Raw genomic sequence first — 26,096 nt, 5'->3', positions numbered from 1 at the left:
TTACTAAACATGACTATGCATTTTATAAATGTTTAATAAATGATGTTACATTTTGTTTGTATGCTTTGCTCACATCAGGTGCACAGTGGTTAAAGACTCCATGTGTTTCGGAGAAGACAGCTGTCTATACCCTCGCCAGTCAGCACTTACACTGCAGTACACACTACAGTGTTCAACACCTGTTATAGACGTGTAAACGCATGAATAAATCATTTACAACACTTTCTGCATCCCCTAATCTAAAGTGTAAACTATTCATCACTTGTAAATGTCTTACACTTCATTTGTAGATTACCACTTCAAGAATCAAAAAGGCATAAGGTCTGCAAATGTTATCTACGAATGTATATGCAACACATTTACAAGTGATGAATAGTTTACACTTTAGATTAGGGGATGCGGAAAGTGTTATAAATCCTTTACAACACTTTCTGCATCCCCTAATCTAAAGTGTAAACTATTCATCACTTGTAAATGTGTTACATATACCTACAAATGATCTGTCTGTGTATTCAAGGCATTTACAACACTTTTTGCACCCTCTAATTGCTACATATACACAAAAAACAAACATTTATTAAACATTTATGAAACGCATATTCATGTTTTGTATATGACTAGTTAATCATTAACTAATCACATGTAAATGACTTGTAACGGAATTTACAAAACATACATAAAATGTTAGTATATCACTTGCTACTCATTTATGAATGTTCTGTAAATGCCTAGTTCATCATTAACTAACCACTTATAAATGACTTACAACTGAACGTTATTATAAAGTGTTACCAAAAGAGCTTTTTGGCAGCAAACACTTAACATGGGTTTGCTTCATAGGGATAAAAAAAAGTAGCCCATGTGTAAAATGAAATACTCTGCTGTATCTTTAATGCTGTGGGCCTAATCTTCTGCCAGAGGTCCTGGACTTCTTGTTCAGATACATGGCATCACGGATTCGATCAAATACCAACAGATATAAAATCTAAACCTGACAGCCTGTGCTAGAAATCTTATAACAGGCCATGTTTGGATCTTCCAACAGGACAGTGATCCAAAACCAACATCAAAATCAAAACAAAAATGTGTCACTGAGCACAAAACCGAGCATCTGCAATGGCCGTCCCAGTCCCTGACCTGAACCCTATAGGAGATGAGTGGCTGAACTGAAGAGGAGAAGCGCCAACATGGATCTGGGAATCTGCAGGATCTGGAGAGATTCTGAATGGAGGAATGGTCTCTGAGCTCTGGTCAGGTGTTCTCCAAACTCATCAGGCATTATAGGAGAAGACTCAGAGCTGTTATCATGGAAAAAGGATGTTGCAAAAAGTATTTAATAAAAGGGGGCAAACAATTGTTCCCAACGTGTTTAGGAGAAAAACATTTATTTCATAATGTGATTTCCCCCCACTTTCAATTATTTTACTTCAATGAAAGGTTAGATTTTTGCTTTTTTAAAAAAAAAAATATCAAAAGGATTAACAATGCAGATTTATTTTTTACAGCCTTCTTTGATCATATTTACCAAGGGGGCAAATAATTCTGACCAGCACTGTATGTGTCACGGTGCAGCCTGTCATGATGGTTTAATAAACCTGTAAATCTGTATGTGAAATGTTTTTATGTTTCTTATGTCTTCTATGTTTCTTTTTTGGATGACCGAATTCTTCTTTTTATCTGCAAACCAAATTTACCTGCGGGTATGAAATAAAGATACCTTACCTTACCTTTCTGAGCGTTACTCTGTTGTTTTTAACTGCCTGTGTTTGACCCTGTGCTGCCTGACACTGACTCCTCATTATAATAGTGCTAAATGGGTTATTAAAAGCGCAGTGTACCATGAAAGAGAACTCGATTCCGGACCGACATATCAAAGCCGAGCATACACTGTGCGAGTTCAGCAATGCTTTTGTTAAATGCCAACTCTTTACAACCTCACTGTACGAGTAGATTGCATGGGATGTAAAGGATGATGCAAGGTGATGCAAAGGCTCATGATTTTTGTGCTCACACTAAACGGTTGTCAGGGATTTGCCAGGCTCCACGACAGCCAATCACAATGAGCACCGTCTGCAGAGTATTGATCACCTGCACCTGTCACCGATCAACACCTCATTGCCTCACAGATAGAAGCACACACCTTGGCTACACACATTCTGGCCTCGTTTATACAAAAGTATTACTCTCCTGTTCTACAGAGCTTCTGCGATTCTCCTGTGTGTTCCCTTCCCCTTCATGTCTCCATCACCTCCTGTGTGAGTCAAGAATTACCTGTCTTCTTATCGTCATCCAGATGAGGTGTGTGCATCCCCCGCCCACCATTGCCTCTCGTTTCAAAGCTGAATTCTCGAGTCAGGAATCAGCTCAAAACCGGATGTAAATCACACTGTGTATTCTCGGCTCAACCTTGGTCAGACTGGCTGAGGATTTCTGTGAGCGCTTGCCGCCTGTCGGTATGCAAGTACTGAATTGTGTTCTTCTTTGAGGCTTAATGCACAAGAGCAGGCAACAAACAAGAGTTATGTTATGTTAAAATGTCCGTCTTGGCGGTTATGTCTTCAGTGATCAAACAGTTTGTTACGTGTGTCAGTATTGGATTTACGCATTACTGTAGGTCTTAAAGTAAAACAGAATAATATACCTATATAAATATTTTAGCAAACTACATATTTTAGTCAGAATTATTGCGCTCCAATTCTATTGCGCTCCACCTGTCTCGTTCATAAGCCTCACACTCCTGACAGCAAATTGGAAATATTTGCATGACTTCCTAACATTTACAGATGGGGAATATACAGGTAGCTGTGAAATATCAGTTATGCACTGAGAAAAACCACACATCAAACGCATTAAACAGCACAACTATATTTGCTGTTTACCATGGTGGCTTGACTTGATCCATGATCGGCCTTTAGGGCTGCTTAAGAATAGTGTGCACATCAAATGATCTTGACTCATTGAACTTGGGTCAAATTAGTGGGATTGCGCAAACTTAAATTGTCCTTTATGGAACCGCTTTAGCCCCGTTAATTTAAATCAGGTTTTGGACTGAAATCCTGTGTTTTCTTAACACACTAGGAAACTAGTAAGCAAAGGAAGCTCAGGCAAATAAGAACCCTGAAACCCAATAAAACAGAGCAAACATGTTGCAATTGCCCACACTAGTGATCAGTTTATTAAAGCTGCATTGTACACCACTAGAATAGCCTAGCTAGCTATATAATAATCTAACAATTTTGGGAAAATATAGTATTATTATTATTTCAGATTTGGGAAGCCTTGTGTTATAAGGTTGTGCACCACACTCAATATCCCACTTTCCCAGCCTAAAAAAAAACAGTGTTCATAAGATTTTCATAAAAAAAGTTAAATGTATATGTATCAGTATTTATTACCAATAAACAAGATTTATGCATTTTGTTTGTCCTTTGTGTCATAAATGACTATTGCGCTTCATAATCTGGTAAATATGGTGTCCTAGTTATAAATACAACTTATGTTTAAATAAAAATATTCACGAAACCCCAGTGGCTGGTCATTGTTAAATAACGTGTTAGTTTATACTCCATCATTGATTACTACAGCCACATCAGCTGATGGCAGGTTTGACAGATTTAGTATGTCATCTTTTTAATGGCCATCATGTTTCTCTAACAGAACCTTTTTATAAATGTCTACACAAGATGCACAAAAGTCATTTAACATGTCTATTTTAAAAGAAACTTGAATGACACATCACTGTAAAATATCCTTCTTGGTTGAAATCTATCACCTCAACATGTGAGAAGCAGAGGCACGTAAGAAAAAGCGAGGGTTCGCTATAGATTAGAATATAGAAGCGCCCACTACCAGCACTGTACCCTAACCCTAACCCTAACCCTAACCCTACTACAGTACATGTCCAGATACAAAGCAATGCACACCTATTTCAATAAAACTGCCAAAGACATTTCAATCTTTATTTGGAATCTATGTCACAAATTATAACAAATTTAGAATTTTATGTTCTAGATTTTAACAATAGTGTCAACTGCAGTTTTAAATGTTTAATTTTTAATGGCTTCATTTTAAGTACAAAAAATGCAACATTTCCATCCATGAAAAAATGCTACTACATTTAACATGAAGGTAGCAAAAGTGTCTTATTTGAATCATTAAGTCACTCAATATCAAGATTATGATTTGTCTAGATTACTTTTGATGAACTGCAAATGTAATGTAAAAACAAAGACTCAATAGAGCTACATTGCAAGCAAAGATTGTATGGGGTGACTTCAAGTGCTTTCAAGGTTCAGCCAGATCATTAGGTTTATGAATCTCTCGATCTTCAACACCAGCAGTGCTCTCCGTCATCTAAAACGACTCACAAATGCACTGTATCATTGTATTCAGATCCTCAAGAAATGGTCTTTATTTGTAGGTCCATTGCATTAATTGTTTTTCTTTTTTTGCCAGATCTGTATTGTCAGTTGCAGCTCCTTTAATACAGTAACAGATTCCAGTAGCCAGTCCCAGCAGGGCCAGAGTCATTCCCACTCCACAGAACAGCACTGGACCCACACTGGGTGGCACAGCAGACACCCCTCCGACACCTGTCAATCATCGCACGGTGTGTGAAGGTTAAAACAGCTGTCGAGCAGATGCATTCACAACAGAATGTTTCATAGTACAATCCATTCTGCTCTTGGTATTTCATTTGTACCACAGAGTAAGTTGTTTTATACACACATCATTCATACAGAAAACAACATAAATTATAGTAGTTTGATTTGATTTTCTTACCCCATATTTTTGTCTGTGGTCCCTGGAGGGCTCTGTGGTTCACCGTGCAGCTGTAAATGTCTCTCTCTTCAGGAATGATCTTCAGAGAGGAGAACATGTGGAAGTTTCCATCGCTCCTTGGCCGGTACTGGCTCAGACTCACGCCTTCTGTCACCATGACATTGTTCTTAGTCCATGAGACGTCGACCGGCGGAGGAAAGAAGCCAGTCACGTGACAGATGAGGGTGTTCTCTACACCCAGCTCAACATCATTCTTTGGGTAGATGGAGGTCTCGGGGGGGTCTGTGAACACAGAAAACTGTTAAACTCTGCAGGAGTAAATCTGACCTCATTCAAAGAAAGTTCTTTCATAGGAAAACTAATCTCATACATATCAAATATAATTGTGAGCCAAAACTAATCTTGATGACACTGAATGCAGAATATGGAGCTAATTTAATTTGTTTCCAAACAGGTTAATGTGAATGTTAAGAAATGTATGACAGTAAAACTGTATTCATGCTTTACAGTGCAAATTCACATCGTACCCAGTTCCTCTGGAGGGTTCTTGTAAGCTTTAATGCATACAGCTAAGTTTTGCAAGCATACTTCTTGCGCTCCAACGCTCATTTCATAAAATCCTGGAAAGCTTATAGGATCTGCAAAATCAGGTAATGTATTCACTCCCATCTTTAGCTTAAAGTCAGCATGAAATATCTCCTCTCCATCAGATCCAACCATACTTTCTTTTTCTGTATCAGAACATCCATCAATGTTGAAATAGTTGTGTATGACTGAAATGGAAGAAAAAAGATCAATTAAAAATGTCCAGAAAATGTATGGATAAACTGCATATCAGATTAAATGATTGTAATTAGTGTACTTCCTTGTTCAGGCTTTTCACATAAAACAAATCTAATATAGAAAGTATGACTTACTTTGAGCATGAGTTGAGGGAAACAGAGTGAGGGTAAGAATGGCCAGATACAGCTCCATGCTTGTATATGACAGTGGACCAAACTTTAAATGAGGTGGAAGAGGAGGAAATAACCTGTCTTGTGGACTCAGTTTCAGTGTCCTCCAATCAGAAGCAGGCTCTCACTGTGACACTGCTGTATCTAGGCGGATAATGCTTTCCTGTTCCAGCCGTCAGGCCACAGTCACATGACTCCACATGAAAAATTGTAGTGTAAGATTTGAGCTCTGGCCTGAATTGATCGCCAGTCTACTTAATGTGAATACAAAAGTTTACAATGAAAAATGTAAATTGTTCTATGAAAATCTAATTTTTTTTAAGGTATTATCTGTTTATATCACGATCATACATGAATTCGCGAGATCTAGTGGGTCCTCCTGACTTCAGCTGTTAGTCATGGCCGCAGCCGTTCCGCAACAAATCCGGACCTGGGGCCTGATGTATAAACGTTGCGTACGCACAAAATGGGCATAGAAATATGCGTACGCATTTTTCCACGCACATATCGGGATTTATAAAAAATAAACTAGGGCGTAGATAAGTGCGCACCGTAAGGATGCTCTTGACCGTGCGTACGCACTCTTTTAGAAGAGTATGTGTTTTGGCGACACCAACTGGCCCAAATAGCAATAACTATTTAAAATGAATAATTTCTAAATTATCCTATTACATCACGCAATAAATCAAATTGCATCAACCTGAATTATCATTATGATATGATTATGATGGAGTTTGATGAATTCATTGATTTTAATAAGATTTGGACTCTATTTCATTATAGCTCTGCACTGGTGTCTTGCAGAAGATCACTTTTAGACAGAAAATCTAAAGAAATACAAGATAATACAAATATAATTTCGCTCACCTGTCACTTGAAGCAAATATCCATCCCTTCTTAAATGTCCGCGCCAGCGAGCGCGTTGGGCCGTTTAGTGAAACTGATGCAAATAACAGTTTAAATAAATAAAATACTTCTGATATAAACTATGTTTTACTTATGATATAAACATTTAGATTAAATATGCCATTCAAATTAATGAAGAACACTTAAACATGAAATCATTACTGAGAAGTTACAACATTTTTCATATTCAAATTCAATCAATAGAAATATTTGTTGTGGATGCGATGTTTTTGAACACTTTTCCTGTAGCATGCTGTGTTTAAATGTTTTAACCACAGAGATAATTGCTTATCATGATAATACCAGATTGTCTGAGAAAATAGTTTCGTGCAAATAATGCCCAAGGCCTATCTGTTTACATTAAAAATATAAATCAGTTAAAAATACTATTCGGCCAGTGGATAAGATTAAATGTATTTTACACTATTTGATTTATGTATTCAAAAACAAGACAAGGATAGGCAAATACATGATTTTTATTAATGTATTGTGTCTTGTACCGTTAAACGTTATCACGTGGATGAATAATCATATGCAAATGATATGCAGATGAGGATCTGCATAGTAAAACTAGGTGTTGTAAGCTCCATATATGGTTATTTCAGGGTGGAGACGCATGTGTGCACAATCTTCCGCTGACTGGGATTTATAAAGTGAATTCTGCGCAGGTTCTGGCGTAATTCTGCCTTATGTGCGTACGCACACTTTAAGGATGAAATCTACGCAAAGTTTTATACATGAGGCCCCTGGTGGGTATTGAAGGACAGCAGAGCACGGAGCCGACACGCAGCGGAGCCGATCCGCAGCCGTTCCGCAGTTGGTGGAAATCCGGGGTACGCTGTCTGGTCTCGTCTCTCACACCAGTGCAAGACTTACGCCCGTTTCACACATACTCCGTTTGCAGTGCGTATGCGGTGCATATTTTTTTCAGTACCCATGTTAACAGGTTAGAGCTTTCACACTGCACGCGGTTGCCGTCCGTCGATCCGTTCCAGTAGCGGTGCGAATACAGCAGTGCAGAGATCGTTTCCGCACCAAGTCTATTTCTGCTGTGCTGCAAACGCTGAATTAAAGTGACAGCGCACGCTTCGTGGTCAAAATGAACACAGCTTGACCAGATTGACATGAAAATGTAGTAATTTCATCATAAATGCATTTAATTAAATAAAATGTAGTAATCTCACTATAAATGCATTTAATTAAATACTAGCTTACTATTTTTCACAGTCATCTTTTTACTTCAAGACTGGGGTAAATCAAGGAAAAATACAATTTACTTCAACAAGGGACATAATGAACAACACTCGTCTCATTCGTGGAGGTGGAAAAACAAGTTCTTTGTGACATGCAAGATTTATTGTATAAAGATTTAAATTATGCAAAAGAAAGGGTATGAGTCTGCTGTTTTTGTCAATTTTAAGTTTTAATTTAAAATGTATGCGATTTTAATATAAGTGCATGGTTAAATATTTTACCACTTGCTTGAGCAACTTAATATATAATTATATAGAAGTAATGTATTAAATAATAGTTTGTTTAAATTGTGTTTAAACGTGAATACGTCAATTAAAGAGTATATGTGTACAAAGAGAATTGCAATGCTGACATTTTATTTTTTTTAAATAAAATTTGCTGATAACTTCTGTATTTGAAATAGGCCTACAATTTGTTTGTGGTACAGCCGGATCAGACTGCAAACGCAGCTTATGTGAAAGCACTTTATAGCGTGCTGCTCCTGCACCGCACACGCACCGCACACGCACTGCACACGAAGTATGTGTGAAATGGGCGTAACCTGACTCCTGTTCGCGCATCTTCATCTGTCCCGGTCTATCCTTCAATACAGAAAGACTGTTGTACCCGAGTTAAGTCATTCAACTGCCAGCTGACACTCTATGATGTTTCCCCGTGTGGTTTCCTTTATTCTCTTTAATAAATTACTGTGGACAATCATCCGTTGCAAAACAAATTTTCATGTAAAATGATGAAAAATCCAATCTGACATGAACTCTCGTTGAGCTGAATTTAACTATTTAGAAGTCATTTAGAAATTAATTCTGCTCTTTAATTAATAAAATACTTTTTCTTTACTGTGAAGCACAAACTTGTGTACATGCAATGTAATGTAACCACAATTAATGTAAGAAAGTTACAAACGTTTCAGTTATTACTTTTTTTTTATTTCAAACTATGTGCATTGATAAATTTGTGTTGAACATATAGCCTAAGTATCCTGTGAACTGTATAGTGTCTTACAATTTGTCTTGCAATATGTGAAAAAAAAGAAAGTTAAATAAACCTTTTGAAAAACAGTTTGTAAGCAAAAAAGAAAGATAAACACATTCTTAAATCTCAAAATCACTCCTTAAGTCAGTATAATTAAAGCCTTGAACATAAATCATTCAGATCCCAAACAAATGTACAAAAAGGCACATTAAATCCCTGTGCTTCTATACTGTAAAGTTCAAGTGTAACGAGTATCATACTCTGAAAGTGTTCCACAGTTATGCATAACTATTACTTTAAGCCATGAGTTAATCATTAACATTTTGCCTTGGGATGCTGCGTTTGCTTGTATTGATCCTTTAAAACACATTTCTGCAGCTGTCATCTGAAATGAGGAAAAAAGCTGTGGTGTTCCTCTCTTCTTGTCCTTCACTCATCTGTGCCACCATACATGTCAGCTAGTTTAGTGAAGCGTGGACCCCAGTCTTTGAGGTAATCGTAATCCTGGTCTCCATCACTGCTAGAGGAGATGATGGAGCTGAGTGATCCTGCAGTAGAGCCGTCACCCTCGTAGTCGAACACTAACAGGGAGTCATACGGTGGAGCAGTTGGGTCTTTATCAGCAGCCCTTAGACCCTGCAAAGACAATGTACACAGTACCAGTTAACTTTAACAACACAGTCAAATGTGATCTTGACAAATTAAACCAAAACACCATGGAGGAGCCAGGAAGGAGATGATGCAGATTACAGCTCAGTATACTGCCAGGATGAAGGCCCATGGCAGAACCGGTGGTGGGAGGAGCCAGGGTGGGGTCAGGAGAGTTGAAGACCCTAGTGGAGCTGAGGAAACAGAGACCGGGCGACACTCTAGGTCCTGGAGCCCAAGGCGTACCCGTGGTGACGAGCGGCCGAGGTGGAGCCAGGGTGCCAGAGAACTGAGGTAGATCCAGTGGGACTGAGGTGGAGCCATAAGAACGCCTGTCTGAAGGAGAGATGAGCCAAGGTGGAGCCGTTTGGGTGACGGGCTAAGGTGGAGTGACGGACTCGGCGCTCCGAGGCAGACCCGAGGGATCCATTTACCAAGTCAGAGCTGGAGGTTGATCCATGCACCAGAGTGGAGTAAACAGAGGAGGAGCCGAGGAGCTGAAGGGAAGCAGAGGAGGGAGGGCCGGAGGACTGGCTTGCTTTGGTTTAGGAGGTAGGAGAGGGAGGCTGGGTGGAAGAGGAGAGATGCAGTAGACTTAGAGCTGGGTGGAACCAGCAGGGACGGGACACTACTGGGAATAACCTCTTCCAAATCCTCATAATAGTTCACAGAGGCCAGGAACTTACCCTCAGCGGTGGGAGAGTTTAGGCCAGGCTTCCCTCCATGCCCTCGTACTCCACAAGCACATTCCCCTTGAGGTAATGTATATACTAATATCAATGTACTAGTACTATACTTGTAATTTTACTATTTCAATACAACTTGGGATTCAATTTGGCCACTTTTTAGTGTATAAAAGTATACATTTAAGCATACTTAAAGTCAGTGGTGGATGAAGTACATAAATCAAGTACTAGTAAAAGTACAGATACTCTATTCAAATATTACTCCAGTAAAAGTATTAAGTACTCCTTTTCAATTTTACTCAAGTTAATCTACAAAAGTACTTGATTTTTCATGTAAAAAGTACTGATGGTGTCATGGTTGATTTTGTTATCACTTTCATGTTTCATGACTTGGTCTTAGGCAGTTGAAGCGGCGCTGCACAGGCCGATCGGTTTATGACATCAAATTACCATGAGAGCGTTTCAAAAGCATACAGAGCTGTCTGTTCTCTAATCGCTCTCGCTGAGCTTTGATGTCAAAATCACTTTGATAAAGCAAAGATACCTACATACGTGACCCTGGACCACTAAACCAGTCTCATGGGTAAATTTTTTTAAATAGAGATTTATACATCATCTGAAAGCTGAATAAATAAACTTTCCATTGATGTATGGTTTGGCCGAGATATAACTATTGGAAAATCTGGAATCCGAGGGTGCAAAAAACCGAAACATTGAGAAAATCACCTTTAAAGTTGTCCATTTATGTTGGCGATTGTGCTGCATTCACTCACAAAAACAAATGTTTTATACATTTACGGTAGGACATTTACCAAATATCTCCATGGAGCATGATCTTTCCTTAATATCCTAATGATTTTTGGCATAAAAGAAAAAACAATAATTTTGACCCATACAATGTATTGTTGGCTAAAGCCACAGATATACCCGTGCGACTTGTGACTGATTTTGTGATCCAGGGTCACATATAACAACAACATACAAAAGACAGAAGACTCGAGTGTGTGTGTGTGTGTGTGTGTGTGTGTGTGTGTGTGTGTGTTTGTTTTTGTGGTTTACGAGGACTTTTGACCTGAATACGCACCAGCACTATGGGGACATTTGGGTTTATGAGGACAGAGGCCATGTCCTCATAAATCCGACAGCGTAGATGTCATTTACTACGTTCCAGACGCTCCCTCTCAAAGTTTGGCGCCATGTCCTTACATACCACAAAACCCTGAAATTTTACCATACACAGTGTATCCCTGATTTCGAGAGTGCGCCCCTGTAGCCAGGTCCTGGTATTACACCCGCGTCATCAAAAATTTGCATCTTTCACACAAGTGTATTATTTGGGGCCTGTGATTGGTCAGATCGATACCGCTAGGCGGGAAATCGCGAAAACAAGATGGCGCCAATGGGCGGAGCTTCAATCAGCTTTAGTGATTGGTCAGATCGGTACCGGTAGGCGGGAGATCGCGAAAACAAGATGGCGCCAGTGGGCGGAGCTTCAATCAGCTTTAAAATGTGTAGCAACTAATGCAAAATACTAATTATTTAAGTATTTTTGCCTGTAATTTATTAATTGTGCATTAAATATATGATAAATAAATAAATAAAATCCCGTTTATATTATGATAAGTACAACGTAATCAGAGGTGTAGTCATTCGTCGTCACGTCATTTCCTGTTTGGACTGGACAAACTCTGCACCTGAGAAGACATCTGTGGACCTGATGAAGGCAACTGTTATCCAAAAGGTAAGTTATAATGTTGTTTAATTGCTTCTCTAATAGCACGTGGGTCCGGTTGGCTTGTTTGTGCATGTTCTGTATGCTCTTCGCTGCTCGTTTTACAGTTAGAAAGCAGCTAGCGCGTGATGCTAACCGTGCTAGCGGACCTATAAGTTAGTGATTCTGTTTACAGACTGACATGAGGGAATCAGCGATGCTTGTCATTTTAAACTCGTTTTCGATTGCACTATATTTGTAACTGCTACCTTTTCTGATCTCATAAAATAGTCTAGCCATCATAATAACGCGTTGGCATGACTAACGTTTCAGTATGTGAAGGGGAGGCTATTTCACCCAGTACAGTATCCTGATATGCTACTGTTAATATTACTACAGTTATGCTTGCTTTAAACACATTAAGACACAAATATGTGCTCTTATTACTCCTGACTATAATAAAATATAGGCTACTCTGAATATTATTAGAACTCTGTTTGATTCAGTCTTATTAATACTGTCACTATTATTGCCTATAATATTAATTGTGAATGAAATCTATGAATGAATAGTTATTATCAATTAACATATTCCTTAAATATCATATAATAAAGTATTAAAATAACTTGAATGCTGTTTACCATAATTGATCAATTTATTTAAAACAAGCTTTTTGAATAATATGTCAAATGAAATGCAATGGTCGTGAGAGTCTTTTTCTATGCGCGCAGACACATGGGATGATGGCTGAAGTGAGTCAGTGAAGGAGAAGATCAAGATCTGGAAGAGGACATGCCGTTTACAGACACAGATGAGCTCCAGGGCAGATTCAGCAATCATTATAAAGGTGAGTTCAGGGTTTCCATGCATAAGCAGTGCCATGCGACCAGTGCTCCTCAGAAACAGATTATTTGCCACAGTTATCAGTCCCTGAATTATGATTGTGTGTGTAAGAAGTGAGTCACGATCACTTACTGTACATCTAGCACAGGCACAATGTCTCGTATCACTCTCATACATACACACACTTGAACTCAGTGCCGTCCAAATGTATCTAGTTACCAGTGTCCCAGTAAATCTAGTGTCCTCATAGACCAGTATTCTGTCAAACTTACACAACACACTCAGTCAAAGTCAAACATCAGGAACATGCTCTTATGATGTCCTCATAAAACTGTGTCCTCATAGACCAGGATTCTGTCAAACTTACACAACACACTGAGATTCTTCTGTCAAGTCAAACATCAGTAACATGCTCTTATGATGTCCTCATAAAAGGGTGTCCTCATAAAACTGGTGTAAAGCTACACACAACCTGACACACTGTAATGAAAACACATGTAATGTGATGCATAAAAGCCGTGAACATTACCTTGTGGTAGCATTTAAATATTGAAATATTGATTTGAAAACTTTAACTTTGTAATCTTGTATATTATCTCAAATCAGTATTTCATGTGCAAATATTTATTGATAGGTAGCTGTGTATCAGGACCCTTATTATCCTGTCAGTTTATTTTGTATTAATTACTGACTGACTGTACATTATCCTTTATATATTCCATTTATAATGCTTTTTTTAAACTCTTAGGTGAAGTGTTTCTGTATGTAACGCTTAATTTCATATTTTCAGATGAGCCATAAGAGCCAGTGGTCATCAGGCAGTGATTGTGCTGCTCTGACTGTGGGACTAGACGAGGTAAGTGAGAGTTGTGCTGGAAGAGAACGAGCAAACGAAGCAGAGACATCTGTGAGATCTAGTGTTCACACATTTACACCACTGTTTCATGTCTAATGTTATGTTTTGTAGACTCTCAGTGAGGTTGAACCCTCCACTCTCGAAATGAAGAGTCCGTCCCCGTCCCAGTCAGAGGCCAGAGATGTACAGAAGGTATTGTTTTTTTGGAAATTAAATTAGGGATACAGCGATATGAACATTTGGGCCGATAACTGATCATTCTTTATATTCGAAAGCCGATATCTGATATATTAGCCGATGAATCTAAATCCAAAATTTGATATACTTTGAAAGCCTGATTACAAAAACGAAACGCACATCATTTAAAGCCAATGTCCCAAACACTTCAACATAAATCAAACATAATAGTACAGTGGCCTAATGTAAGATTCCTTAACTTTTAAAATGAATTTTACATTCATATTTCCAACTTTCTTTATAAAAAAATGACAACACTTTACAAAAAGGTTTCATCTTGTTAGTATTAGTTAACATGTACTAACAATGAATGAACAATACTTCTACAGGATTTACTTAACGTTTATCTTAACGTTAATCTCAACATTTTCCAAGACATTTTAGGATCCAGTGTTGTATCTGTTAATTTAATGCACTGTGAACGAACATGAACTCACATATTTTATTAACTCACATTAACAAAAGTTTTTCAATATGAAAAGCAATTTCACCAGATGTCTTGAATAGCTCTATTTGGAAATAATTAATCATTCTAGAATGATTGGTGTGATTTTGTAGGGGTTTGCATCTGCATAGAAAATAATAAATTGCAAGCAGAGATAAAAAAAATGAACAAAGATGTGAAATAAACAATGCCTCATATATTCCAGGTAAGTCTAACAGCATTTAGGTACAGAACTTGAGTAATCAACTGTAAAATAACACGGCAGAGTCTTTACATAGCCTGACTTCACAGAGGCCTGTACTGCAATGTCACTACCACAGATGGGTATGAATGATAAAGCAATACATTGTGCAGCCCTACAAGTTAATGTTCATGACTTTAATGCATCACATTACATGCATGTTCATTACAGTGTGTCAAGTGTGTGTGTGTCTTACACCTGTTTTATGAGGACACCCTTTTATGAGGACATCATAAGAGCAATGTCCTGATGTTTGACTTGACTGGAGAATCTCAGTGTGTTGTGTAAGTTTGACAGAATCCTGGTCTATGAGGACACTAGATTTACCGGGACACACATGGAATATTAGGATCGATACTGATAACCCATAATTCACAGCTCATTGTGGCTAATACCAATAGCGAAAACTATTTGTGCTTGTCAGATTAAATATAATCATTGAAGAAGTTGGTAAAAAATAGCAACCTCTGTTTGGCTTTCAATAAGTGATACTAAAATTATTATTTATTTGTCTTTTTTATATATTTTTACTACTTTTTTTTTCAGATGATAACTCTGAAGAATCAGATGAAACCTGAACAAGATACAGCAACTCTAAAGGTATCCAATAAGTTAATGTAATAACTCTGTTTCCTCAGAAACAGATTATTTGCCACAGTTATCAGTCACTGAATTATGATTGTGTGTGTAAGAAGTGAGTCACGATCACTTACTGTACATCTAGCACAGGCGCAATGTCTCGTATCACTCTCATACATACACACACTTGAACTCAGTGCCGTCCAAATGTATCTAGTTACCAGTGTCCCAGTAAATCTAGTGTCCTCATAGACCAGTATTCTGTCAAACTTACACAACACACTCAGTCAAAGTCAAACATCAGGATCATTTTCTTATGATGTCCTCATAAAACTGTGTCCTCATAGACCAGGATTCTGTCAAACTTACACAACACACTGAGATTCTTCTGTCAAGTCAAACATCAGTAACATGCTCTTATGATGTCCTCATAAAAGGGTGTCCTCATAAAACTGGTGTAAAGCTACACACAACCTGACACACTGTAATGAAAACACATGTAATGTGATGCATAAAAGCCGTGAACATTACCTTGTGGTAGCATTTAAATATTGATTTGAAAACTTTAACTATTTTGTAATCTTGTATATTATCTCAAATCAGTATTTCATGTGCAAATATTTATTGATAGGTAGCTGTGTATCAGGACCCTTATTATCCTGTCAGTTTATTTTGTATTAATTACTGACTGACTGTACATTATCCTTTATATATTCCATTTATAATGCTTTTTTTAAACTCTTAGGTGAAGTGTTTCTGTATGTAACGCTTAATTTCATATTCTCAGATGAGCCATAAGAGCCAGTGGTCATCAGACAGTGATTGTGCTGCTCTGACTGTGGGTCTAGACAAGGTAAGTGAGAGTTGTGCTGGAAGAGAACGAGCAAACGAAGCAGAGACATCTGTGAGATCTAGTGTTCACACATTTACACCACTGTTTCATGTCTAATGTTATGTTTTGTAGACTCTCAGTGAGGTTGAACCCTCCACTCTCGAAATGAAGAGTCCGTCCCCGTCCCAGTCAGAGGCCAGAGATGTACAGAAGGTATTGTTTTGTTTTTTGTTTTTGGAAGTCAAATTAGGGATACAGCGATATGAACATTTGGGCCGATAACTGATCATTCTTTATATTCGAAAGCCGATATCTGATATATTAGCCGATGAATCTAAATCCAAAATTTGATATACTTTGAAAGCCTGATTACAAAAACGAAACGCACATCATTTAAAGTCGGCATGAAATCAAATTTGACAAATCTTCTTTTTATATGTAATATTGTAGTGTTTATTATAAATGATTTATCTGTGCACTTCATTATTTTTTCAAAATTCATGTACCCTTATAATCTTTAATCAAATACATTACCCTTCCCTCCCCCCTTGAAAACGACCTCTCTTCTCTTTTGGTCATGTGCCATGGCGAAAGGGTGCGGCCAGAGCCCATGAGGGTGCGGCTATCGGTGTTTGTCTCGTTTCGCGGGAGGCTCATATAAATATGGTCTGATTCCTGCCTGAAAATTTAGCTGCTTGTCCTTGTTCTCGTCGCTGGGCTCCTCAATAGAAAAATCCTTCATGTGAGGGTAACGGTGGGGGAGTCCGCTGGAGAGAAATCCTCCACAACTGAATGTAAACTGGCATTCAAATCTGCCTCCATTTTGTTTGCAACGCCCAACCTCCAACGATCCAATCAATTCCCGAAGGACGAAATCAAGCCCCGCCCTACATTTTTTTCTAATTTCAGAAGCAGTTTCACTCGGATATACATCACAACAAGGAAAAAATGACAATCTCAACTTCCATTTCATGCCGACTTTAAAGCCAATGTCCCAAACACTTCAACATAAATCAAACATATACAGTAGTGGCCTAGTTTGAACCAGTGTAAGGTTTCTTAGCTTCTAAAATAAATTTTACATTCATATTTCCAACTTTCTTTATAAAAAAATGGCAATACTTTATAAAAAGGTTTCATCTTGTTAGTATTAGTTAACATGAACTAACAATGAATGAACAATACTTCTACATGATTTACTTCATGTTTATCTTACTTAACGTTAATCTCAACATTTTCCAAGACATTTTAGGATCCAGTGTTGTATCTGTTAATTTAATGCACTGTGAACTAACATGAACTCACATATTTTATTAACTCACATTAACAAAAGTTTTTCTCTGTTAGTTCATGTTAGTTAATGCAATAACATATGTATTGTGAAGTTTTACCAAAACATCTATTGCCTTAATAATAATAATAATAATAATAAATCAAATGAAATTAAAATGTTATTAGACAACATTAAACTTAAAATGAAATGGCCTAAAGAGCTGAAGGAACACCCCTAAACCTGAGGCTTTGTTAGATGGTTTTAGCTCAACGGAACACAACCTATATATGATAAATTAGATATTTATACAAAATAAACACAATATTACAACTTATACTTGCACAAAATCATGCACAGATTAACTTGAGCTATTATTAATAGTAATCAACTATTACATAGTGAAACTCCTGTTGTGGATGCGCTCCTCCCAGGACAACACGCTGAAACACAGCAACTAAACCCAAAGAATTCACGACGTTTTTAATGCAATAGTTTGCTCATTATAGTGTTATGTATATATGACAGTCCCAATCATAATTAATGTTTTGCTGACCACCGGTGTGGCCTACAGTGAAGTGTTTACTGTAGCACTCATTAACTCAGCCAAATGCATCCTATATGAGATAAATCAGATATATAACAAAAATAAAAAATATTACAACTTACAATTCCACAAGCGAACTCTCCCTGTAACAATGCGCTGATTTCACAGATTTGTGATTCAAACATTTCAAAACCATCACGGTGAACAGCGCACATCTGAAGCTGAAGGAAGAAATCCATTATTTATTAGTGTTAATATAGCGGCCTAATTTTCTTATCGGATTGACAACGATAACATCAATGAGCATTTATTTTCATGCATCCCTGATTGGTTATGACCATATATTTATAGGGTTTTAACTTTATACTTGATTACAACTTATGTCACAGTGTTTTAAATCTTAAGTCACTATTCATCTCATTAATTTGATCAGTATTAATACTGAGTGGTTTGAAATGTCCCATCATACCTGAATTAGTTTGGCGTCATCAGCCTTCTTTTGCTCAAGTATATCATTGATAATGTAATGTTTTAATTTTATGTTTTATGACAGTGATCAGTCAGTGTTAATGGAGTCAAGTATCTGTGCTGCTTCATTTGGAGAATCTCTGAATCCTTTGTCTCTAATAGATGTTTATTTTTTCTTTCTTTGCCTTGCTTTCAGGTGAGCCCTGAGAAGGAACAATCATCATTGGAGGATCAAGACTGTGTTGAGATGGTAATAAAAAGAGCATTGCATCATTTTAGGAAATGCTAGTCTAGAAAGAACTTTTTCACATCATCTTTGGGGCTGTTTTACACCTGGTCATTTCATTGTCAAAACAATTCCATTTACACTTGGCCACATAAATGTGTCTTCACAAAACGGACATAAATCCGATCTTCAATTCCCGCGCTATATCAGATTTAACGGTGTTCACGTCATCGAAAGCTACCGCTATGAGCAGCATTTTTTGTATCATCAGCTAATTTTAAGATCAATAGGAGAGAGAGTAGCATCAGCACTGGTAAAATCATTTATTCTCACTACTTTTAATGAAGATGACTGTGTGTTGAGCATCTGCGACTTACTTTAATTTATTTTTAGTTTGTATTTTGTGCATCAGCATGCTGAAGAGATCCTCAGCTACTCATCTGCAGTGATGCGTGTTGCAGAAGCGCTGTCATATCTCACTATAACGTGTCATATAGCCTAAAATACGCTCTCACCTGTTTATTATTTGGCATTTTTGGGAGGAGTAAAATTCATAGTGTTACCATTAATTACCTTTACTCTAGTGACTGACCACAGTCTAATCTGTCCCTCCACAGTTTGAACCAAAAGAACCGAAAATATTTTTACGCCTCATAATAACATAAATTGTCTTTGTGTTTTGCGCAATTGCTTTGGTAAAGCATCTCTCAAACATACTAAAATCAAAAGCACAATATGGCTCAATGCCCTTATCAAATCGCAAAAGACGATAAGAAAGTAAGTCTGTAGTCTGTTGTGCTGCGTGTTTCAAACTGAAGAGCACACTTTGCTCGCTCGATCAGCTCATGATCTGGCTTTTTCCATGCCTCGTTTCACAGGGAATGAATGCAGTGAACTCCATCTCTGCATGTGCCATAAGTTTAACATGCATTTGGGAACGCAACCAGCACCAGTTACTCTCTATTTTCACATTCGCATTATATCCACATTTTTTGTAGTAATACAATTTTTCAATAAGATGCGTTTATAAACCTGTTTTCACTTAAACTGCAGGTTTCTGCCAGTATAACAGCTTAAGTGAAGAAAATAAGAAAGTATTATAACCTCTTATTGTAAAATAATATACTCATTATAAAATATTAATTTTTCATTGACAGTATTAGTATATCACTGTCTAGGCGATAATTCTAATAATAGTGATCTTAGTGAAGTATTATAGTTGTTATTAATATGATTATTATTATTAAACGGTGCCATTTGTCATGTTTCATAAATGACTTCTCAATACAGGTTAAACTGAAGATGTTCTTGTTTTAAATGTCTCTTTTTCTTTAAGATGAGATCAGTATGACGGACTCTGATGCCAGTGATCCTGATGAAAGCGGTTCTGAAGGTGATGTTCCTGCTGGAGCTGCAGGCGTCTCCAGTAATGTTGGTATGTGTCAACTAATGATGGGTACACACCAAAAGATTTTACATCTTATAAGATTTTCAAAATGTGATGGACCACAAACATGAGGACAAAAAATCCTAGATTTAACCGTTTTGCTCATATAGTGTGTGGTGTGCCATGATGTGAAAAGACCGTTAGGGTTGGGTATCGTTTAAATTTTAACGATTCCGATTCTGCTTATCGAATCCGGTTCTTAACGATTCTTGGTTTCGATTCCAATATTTATTGGAGAGAAAAAAGAGAGCAAATACTTTTTTCTACCTTTTATTCTTGTTACATTTAGGCTATTACCAGTAAAACTGTGACAATGCATCTTAATTTACAATATACTATATATATATATATATATATATATAACACTTTAAGGAATTATAGACTCGACTCGTATTAATTGTCTGATGTATTTATTCATGATCTCTATTTTAAACAAAACTGGTTCTCATTTTATCCAGAATTATGCGGCTCTAGTTTGTCTTTCTTGCATGTGATACAATTCGCTGTATTTTCATCTTTTTTTGAAAAGCTTAACCAAACTTTCGAAAGTCTGCTGCGCTCCGCCATCGTAAATATAACGTACAGCGCATGTGCGGCAGGCAGGTCCTGGCAGATCAATACAACTGTAAACAAATGCTCACTGCCATTCACCTCGCGCATGTGAGCATCACCAAAGTAAGGAATCGATAAGCGGAATCGAAGTGTGCGCGACTTATCGAATCCCCGGTTTTTGGCATTTTGGAACCGGTTCTAGATACCCAACCCTAAAGACCATGCAACCAGAGTCTCGACTGTTAACACTCTAGAGACCTCAGAATAAGCATGGCGGACGATATGCAGGAAGCAATTGCGATGATAGTGTTTGGAAATGTTTTACACAACACGTTGTGTAAACATTTGCGCCACAAATCAACAAGCTGATCCTCCATCTCTGCTGTCCACATCAATTTCAGTTTGTGCTGCGCCATGACTGCGTTTCTTATGCTTCCGTCTTCCTTCATCTCGCTTTCTGATTGGATATGGTTTCCTTTCACGTGATAATCTCCAGAGCATGCGCGTGTTTGTCCTCGGGCTTCCCCCCACATTTCAGGATTTCTGATCGTAAATATTCCACATGTTGAATATTTGCGATTCGCGATCAGGTCGGCTCTGACGTTCTTCCGATCAGGTTCGGACACTCTTAACACACCTCACACCAAGGGAAAATCTGATAAGATAATCTATAACCATCAAGATAATCGGGACACAGCTAGGATTTTCAGAAGGGGGAAATCAGCCCAAAATCAGCCTGATTATCTTTTGGTGTGTACCCAGCATAACAAGTTTGTGTTTATGAACATGTTTATTATTATTTTAAACCAATATATATTGTAGTGCAATTTTACGTTAGTATTTTCACCAAAGAAAAATGGTTTTAAGCCAGTTATATTCACTGAACAAAATTATAGATCTAAGTTCTAAGACTTTTTCTATTTACCCAAAAGGCCTGTTTCTCTCAAATATTGTTCACAAATCTGTCTAAATCTGTGTTAGTGAGCACTTCTCCTTTGCCGAGTTAATCCATCCATCTCACAGGTGTGGCATATCAAGATACTGATTAGACAGCATGATTATTGCACAGGTGTGCCTTAGGCTGTCCACAATAAAAGGCCACTCTAAAATGTGCAGTTTTATCACACAGCACAATGCCACAGATGTTGCAAGTTTTGAGGGAGCGTGCAATTGGCATGCTGACAGCAGGAATGTCCACCTGCTGTTGCCCGTGAATTGAATGTTCATTTCTCTACCATAGCCGTCTCCAAAGGCTTTTCAGAGAATTTGGCAGTACATCCAACCGGCCTCACAACCGCAGACCGTGTGTAACCACACCAGCCCAGGACTTCCATATCCAGCATCTTCACCTCCAACACCGTTGAGGCCAGCCACCCGGACAGCTGCTGCAACAATCGGTTTGCATAACCAAAGAATTTCTGCACAAACTGTCAAAAACCGTCTCAGGGAAGCTCATCTGCATGCTCATCGTCCTCATCGGGGTCTCGACCTGCAGTTGGTCGTTGTAAACGACCTGCGTGGGCAAATGCTCACATTCGATGGCGTCTGGCACTTTGGAGAGGTGTTCTCTTCACGGATGAATACCGGTTTTCACTGTACAGGGCAGATGGTAGACAGCGTGTATGGCGTCATGTGGGTGAGCGGTTTGCTGATGTCAACGTTGGGAATCGAGTGGCCCATGGTGGGGTTATGGTATGTGCAGGCGTATGTTATAGACAACCAACGCAGGTGCATTTTATTGATGGCACTTTGAATGCACAGAGATACCGTGATGAGATCCTAAGGCCCATTGTTGTGCCATTCATCCACAACCATCACCTCATGTTGCAGCATGATAATGCACGGCCCTATTCTGCAAAGATCTGTACACAATTCCTGGAAGCTGAAAACATCCCAGTTCTTGCAGGGCCAGCATACTCACCGGACATGTCACCCATTGAGCATGTTTGGGATGCTCTGAATCGGCGTATACGACAGCGTGTTCCAGGTCCTGCCAATATCCAACACAGCCATTGAAGAGGAGTGGACCAACATTCCACAGGCCACAATCAACAACCTGATCAACTCTATGCGAAGGAGATGTGTTGCACTGCGTGAGGCAAATGATGGTCACACCAGATAATGACTTGTTTCCAGACCCCCTGAGACCACACAAAACTGCACATTTTAGAGTGGCCTTTTATTGTGGCCAGCCTAAGGCACACCTGTGCAATCATCATGCTGTCTAATCAGTATCTTGATATGCCACACCTGTGAGGTGGATGGATTATCTCGGCAAAGGAGAAGTGCTCACTAACACAGATTTAGACAGATTTGTGAACAATATTTGAGAGAAATAGGCCTTTTGTGTACATAGAAAAAGTCTTAGAACTTTTAGTTCAGCTCATGAAAAATGGGGGCAAAAACAAAAGCGTTTAGAATTGTTCATAGTGTATGTATATATATATCATACTATAGTGTGCCAGTAGATAATATCAAATTACATTTCTAAACATTCCTTTTGCCATTAATTGTAAAAATCAGTTATCAATAATCAGATATTATTATAAATAACAATTTTTCTAGAACAAAATGAATGGAATCAGTACCAAACCAATAAGTTTATCATGTTCATGTTGGTCAAAAACTTTGAAAAGGAGATGTTTAACACAACATTCCATCTCCAGAATAATGTTTTGAATGTCATTTGAAATGTAATTTTTAGAGATCAGATGTATAACCAGTTTTAAGTTCTAGATGCAGGTTTGAGTTACATCTGAGTTTCTGATCTGTCTATAACTGATTTCCTACAGGTGTTCAGAAGATGCCTATCGAGAAACCACTGAAGTTCCTCAAGGTACCTGAGGTTTAAATCTGAATATGACTACCATTGTAAGTACATGAGCTCTCATATAGTTAGAGTTTACTAAAGCATGTATTCTTCTGTACAGAGAATGAACATGAGGCAGGAATTGAAAACCTTGTGGAAAGGACAAAAAGTGTGCTGGTCAAATGCTGAAGTTACAACTGTAATTGAACATTTTAAGGCACATACACTCACCTAAAGGATTATTAGGAACACCATAGTAATACTGTGTTTGACCCCCTTTCGCCTTCAGAACTGCCTTAATTCTACGTGGCATTGATTCAACAAGGTGCTGAAAGCATTCTTTAGAAATGTTGGCCCATATTGATAGGATAGCATCTTGCAGTTGATGGAGATTTCTGGGATGCACATCCAGGGCACGAAGCTCCCGTTCCACCACATCCCAAAGATGCTCTATTGGGTTGAGATCTGGTGACTGTGGGGGCCATTTTAGTACAGTGAACTCATTGTCATGTTCAAGAAACCAATTTAAAATGATTCGAGCTTTGTGACATGGTGCATTATCCTGCTGGAAGTAGCCATCAGAGGATGGGTACATGGTGGTCATAAAGGGATGGACATGGTCAGAAACAATGCTCAGGTAGGCCGTGGCATTTAAACGATGCCCAATTGGCACTAAGGGGCCTAAAGTGTGCCAAGAAAACACCCCCCACACCATTACACCACCACCACCAGCCTGCACAGTGGTAACAAGGCATGATGGATCCATGTTCTCATTCTGTTTACGCCAAATTCTGACTCTACCATCTGAATGTCTCAACAGAAATCAAGACTCATCAGACCAGGCAACATTTTTCCAGTCTTCAACTGTCCAATTTTGGTGAGCTCGTGCAAATTGTAGCCTCTTTTTCCTATTTGTAGTGGAGATGAGTGGTACCCGGTGGGGTCTTCTGCTGTTGTAGCCCATCCGCCTCAAGGTTGTGCGTGTTCTGGCTTCACAAATGCTTTGCTGCATACTTCGGTTGTAACGAGTGGTTATTTCAGTCAAAGTTGCTCTTCTATCAGCTTGAATCAGTCGGCCCATTCTCCTCTGACCTCTAGCATCAACAAGGCATTTTCGCCCACGGGACTGCCGCATACTGGATGCTTTTCCCTTTTCACACCATTCTTTGTAAACCCTAGAAATGGTTGTGCGTGAAAATCCCAGTAACTGAGCAGATTGTGAAATACTCAGACCGGCCCGTCTAGCACCAACAACCATGCCACGCTCAAAATTGCTTAAATCACCTTTCTTTCCCATTCTGACATTCAGTTTGGAGTTCAGGAGATTGTCTTGACCAGGACCACACCCCTAAATGCATTGAAGCAGCTGCCATGTGATTGGTTGATTAGATAATTGCATTAATGAGAAATTGAACAGGTGTTCCTAATAATCCTTTAGGTGAGTGTATAACCAAAGGAAAACTGGCCACACTGACTGAATGCCAGCAGTGTAAGACCGCTGAGGATCCTTTCCGTGGGTTTTCAATTTCTGCCTCACTCTCATTCTCTGTACAGAATAATACATGCTTTAGTAATCTCTAAACACATGAGAGCTTTTGTACTTACAATGATAGTTGTATTCTAATGACACTATACTCTTCTAGAGCTGATGTACAGCCCAAACTAACTTTGTTGAATACTTTTCCTGTTATCTCTGTAATTCTGCTTTGAAACTTGACAATTCTGTTTACATTTTCTGGAAATAACAGAATTGTCTTTAGGTAAACCGTCCCTTGTAAGTCGGTTTCTCTACATGTTGCAGCATTTATTGCATGTTGAGTGAGTTCATTTTATACATTTCAAAGCCTGTTTAATGACGTCTTTAAATTGTGCCTGTTTCCAAGGGCTGTTTTGTCAATCTTTTCGAAGTTTTGAATGGTTCATCTGCTTGTCATTTTAATATGTCAAAACAGTAATGATACTGTATGCTTTCTGAAAGATCACACAGTTGTGCAAGTTTTATTGACCATGTTTTTAAGTTTGTGGATGTCACTTTCCCCTTAAAATGGTATGTCATGATTGTATTACATGGTAAAACTGAAAAAACTCAATGTTTATGATGATATTATTGAAGTCATAATTAAAGCACTTCTAAAACACCTCTGTCCCTGTAATGTTGCAAGTTGTTTTGTGTATTGTATTTGAGATCCGGTACTCTTAAATCACCTTAGTCTTGGTAATACACCGTGTTGTCAGGTTTGTGTGTGTGTGTGGGCATGTACCATTAAACACACTCGTCCTTATAATGTTGGATTATGCAGTTGTGTATTGTGTTTAAGATCCAGTCCTCTTAAATCACCTTAGTCTTGGTAATACACTGTGTTGTCAGGTTTGTGTGTGTGTGTGGTCATGTACCAGTAAAACACATTGGTCCCTGTAATCCACTGAAATGACATATTTAGTGTATTGTAAAAAGAGTGTCCTCATAATCAAGTCGGGCCCCAAAAATCACAATTATGTCATAGGCGGGAACATTTTAGGATGGGCGGGAATGTCCTTGTGTACCACCAAAATATCATATGGTAATATTTTCTGTTCTGTTGTGTGTATAGAACATTTGAAGTCAGATTTGCGATCTGCAGATTAAAACAAAATTTTTGATATTTGTATCATCACTGTAGGGCATTGGGAAAGGGGTGTCCCCATATACCACCACCAAACTTGTTTGGGCATCAGTGTCCTTCTATACCACAAAAACAAGTATGTGTGTGTGTGTGTGTGTGTGTGTGTGTGTGTGTGTGTGTGTGTGTGTGTGTGTGTGTGTGTGTGTGTGTGTGTGTGTGTGTGTGTGTG

The 26,096-nt window shown here is 38.3% G+C and overlaps 2 protein-coding genes across 3 annotated transcripts in view; both read right to left on the bottom strand.

Moving 5' to 3' along the window:
* Positions 1-3,148: 3,148 nt before the first annotated feature.
* Positions 3,149-5,794, bottom strand: LOC308696468 (RLA class II histocompatibility antigen, DP alpha-1 chain). Of its 2 annotated transcripts, none has more exons than XM_081375214.1 (4): positions 5,700-5,794; positions 5,310-5,555; positions 4,783-5,064; positions 3,149-4,592 (listed from the first exon to the last, which is right to left on the bottom strand). In XM_081375214.1, the coding sequence occupies exons 1-4, from the start codon at positions 5,755-5,757 to the stop codon at positions 4,411-4,413; spliced, it is 768 nt and encodes a 255-aa protein (XP_081231340.1). In that variant the 5' UTR covers positions 5,758-5,794; the 3' UTR covers positions 3,149-4,410. The 2 variants fall into 2 exon arrangements, with proteins under 2 accessions (XP_081231340.1, XP_081231341.1); XM_081375215.1 differs by having other exon boundaries at positions 3,155-4,629; positions 5,700-5,786.
* Positions 5,795-8,825: 3,031 nt separating this feature from the next.
* Positions 8,826-26,096, bottom strand: part of LOC308696384 (cadherin-2) — a 147,397-nt gene continuing 130,126 nt past the window's right edge. Inside the window, exon 16 of the mRNA XM_081375085.1 lies at positions 8,826-9,503. Coding sequence (XP_081231211.1) covers positions 9,297-9,503 — 207 coding nt within the window. The 3' untranslated portion in view covers positions 8,826-9,296. The remainder of the gene's footprint in view (positions 9,504-26,096) is intronic.

Source organism: Scardinius erythrophthalmus (assembly GCF_964197995.2).
Source record: "Scardinius erythrophthalmus genome assembly, chromosome: 9".
NCBI classification, from domain to species: Eukaryota; Metazoa; Chordata; class Actinopteri; order Cypriniformes; family Leuciscidae; genus Scardinius; species Scardinius erythrophthalmus.
Note: the sequence above shows the minus strand (reverse complement) of the source record. Positions and strands in the feature narration are given on the sequence as shown.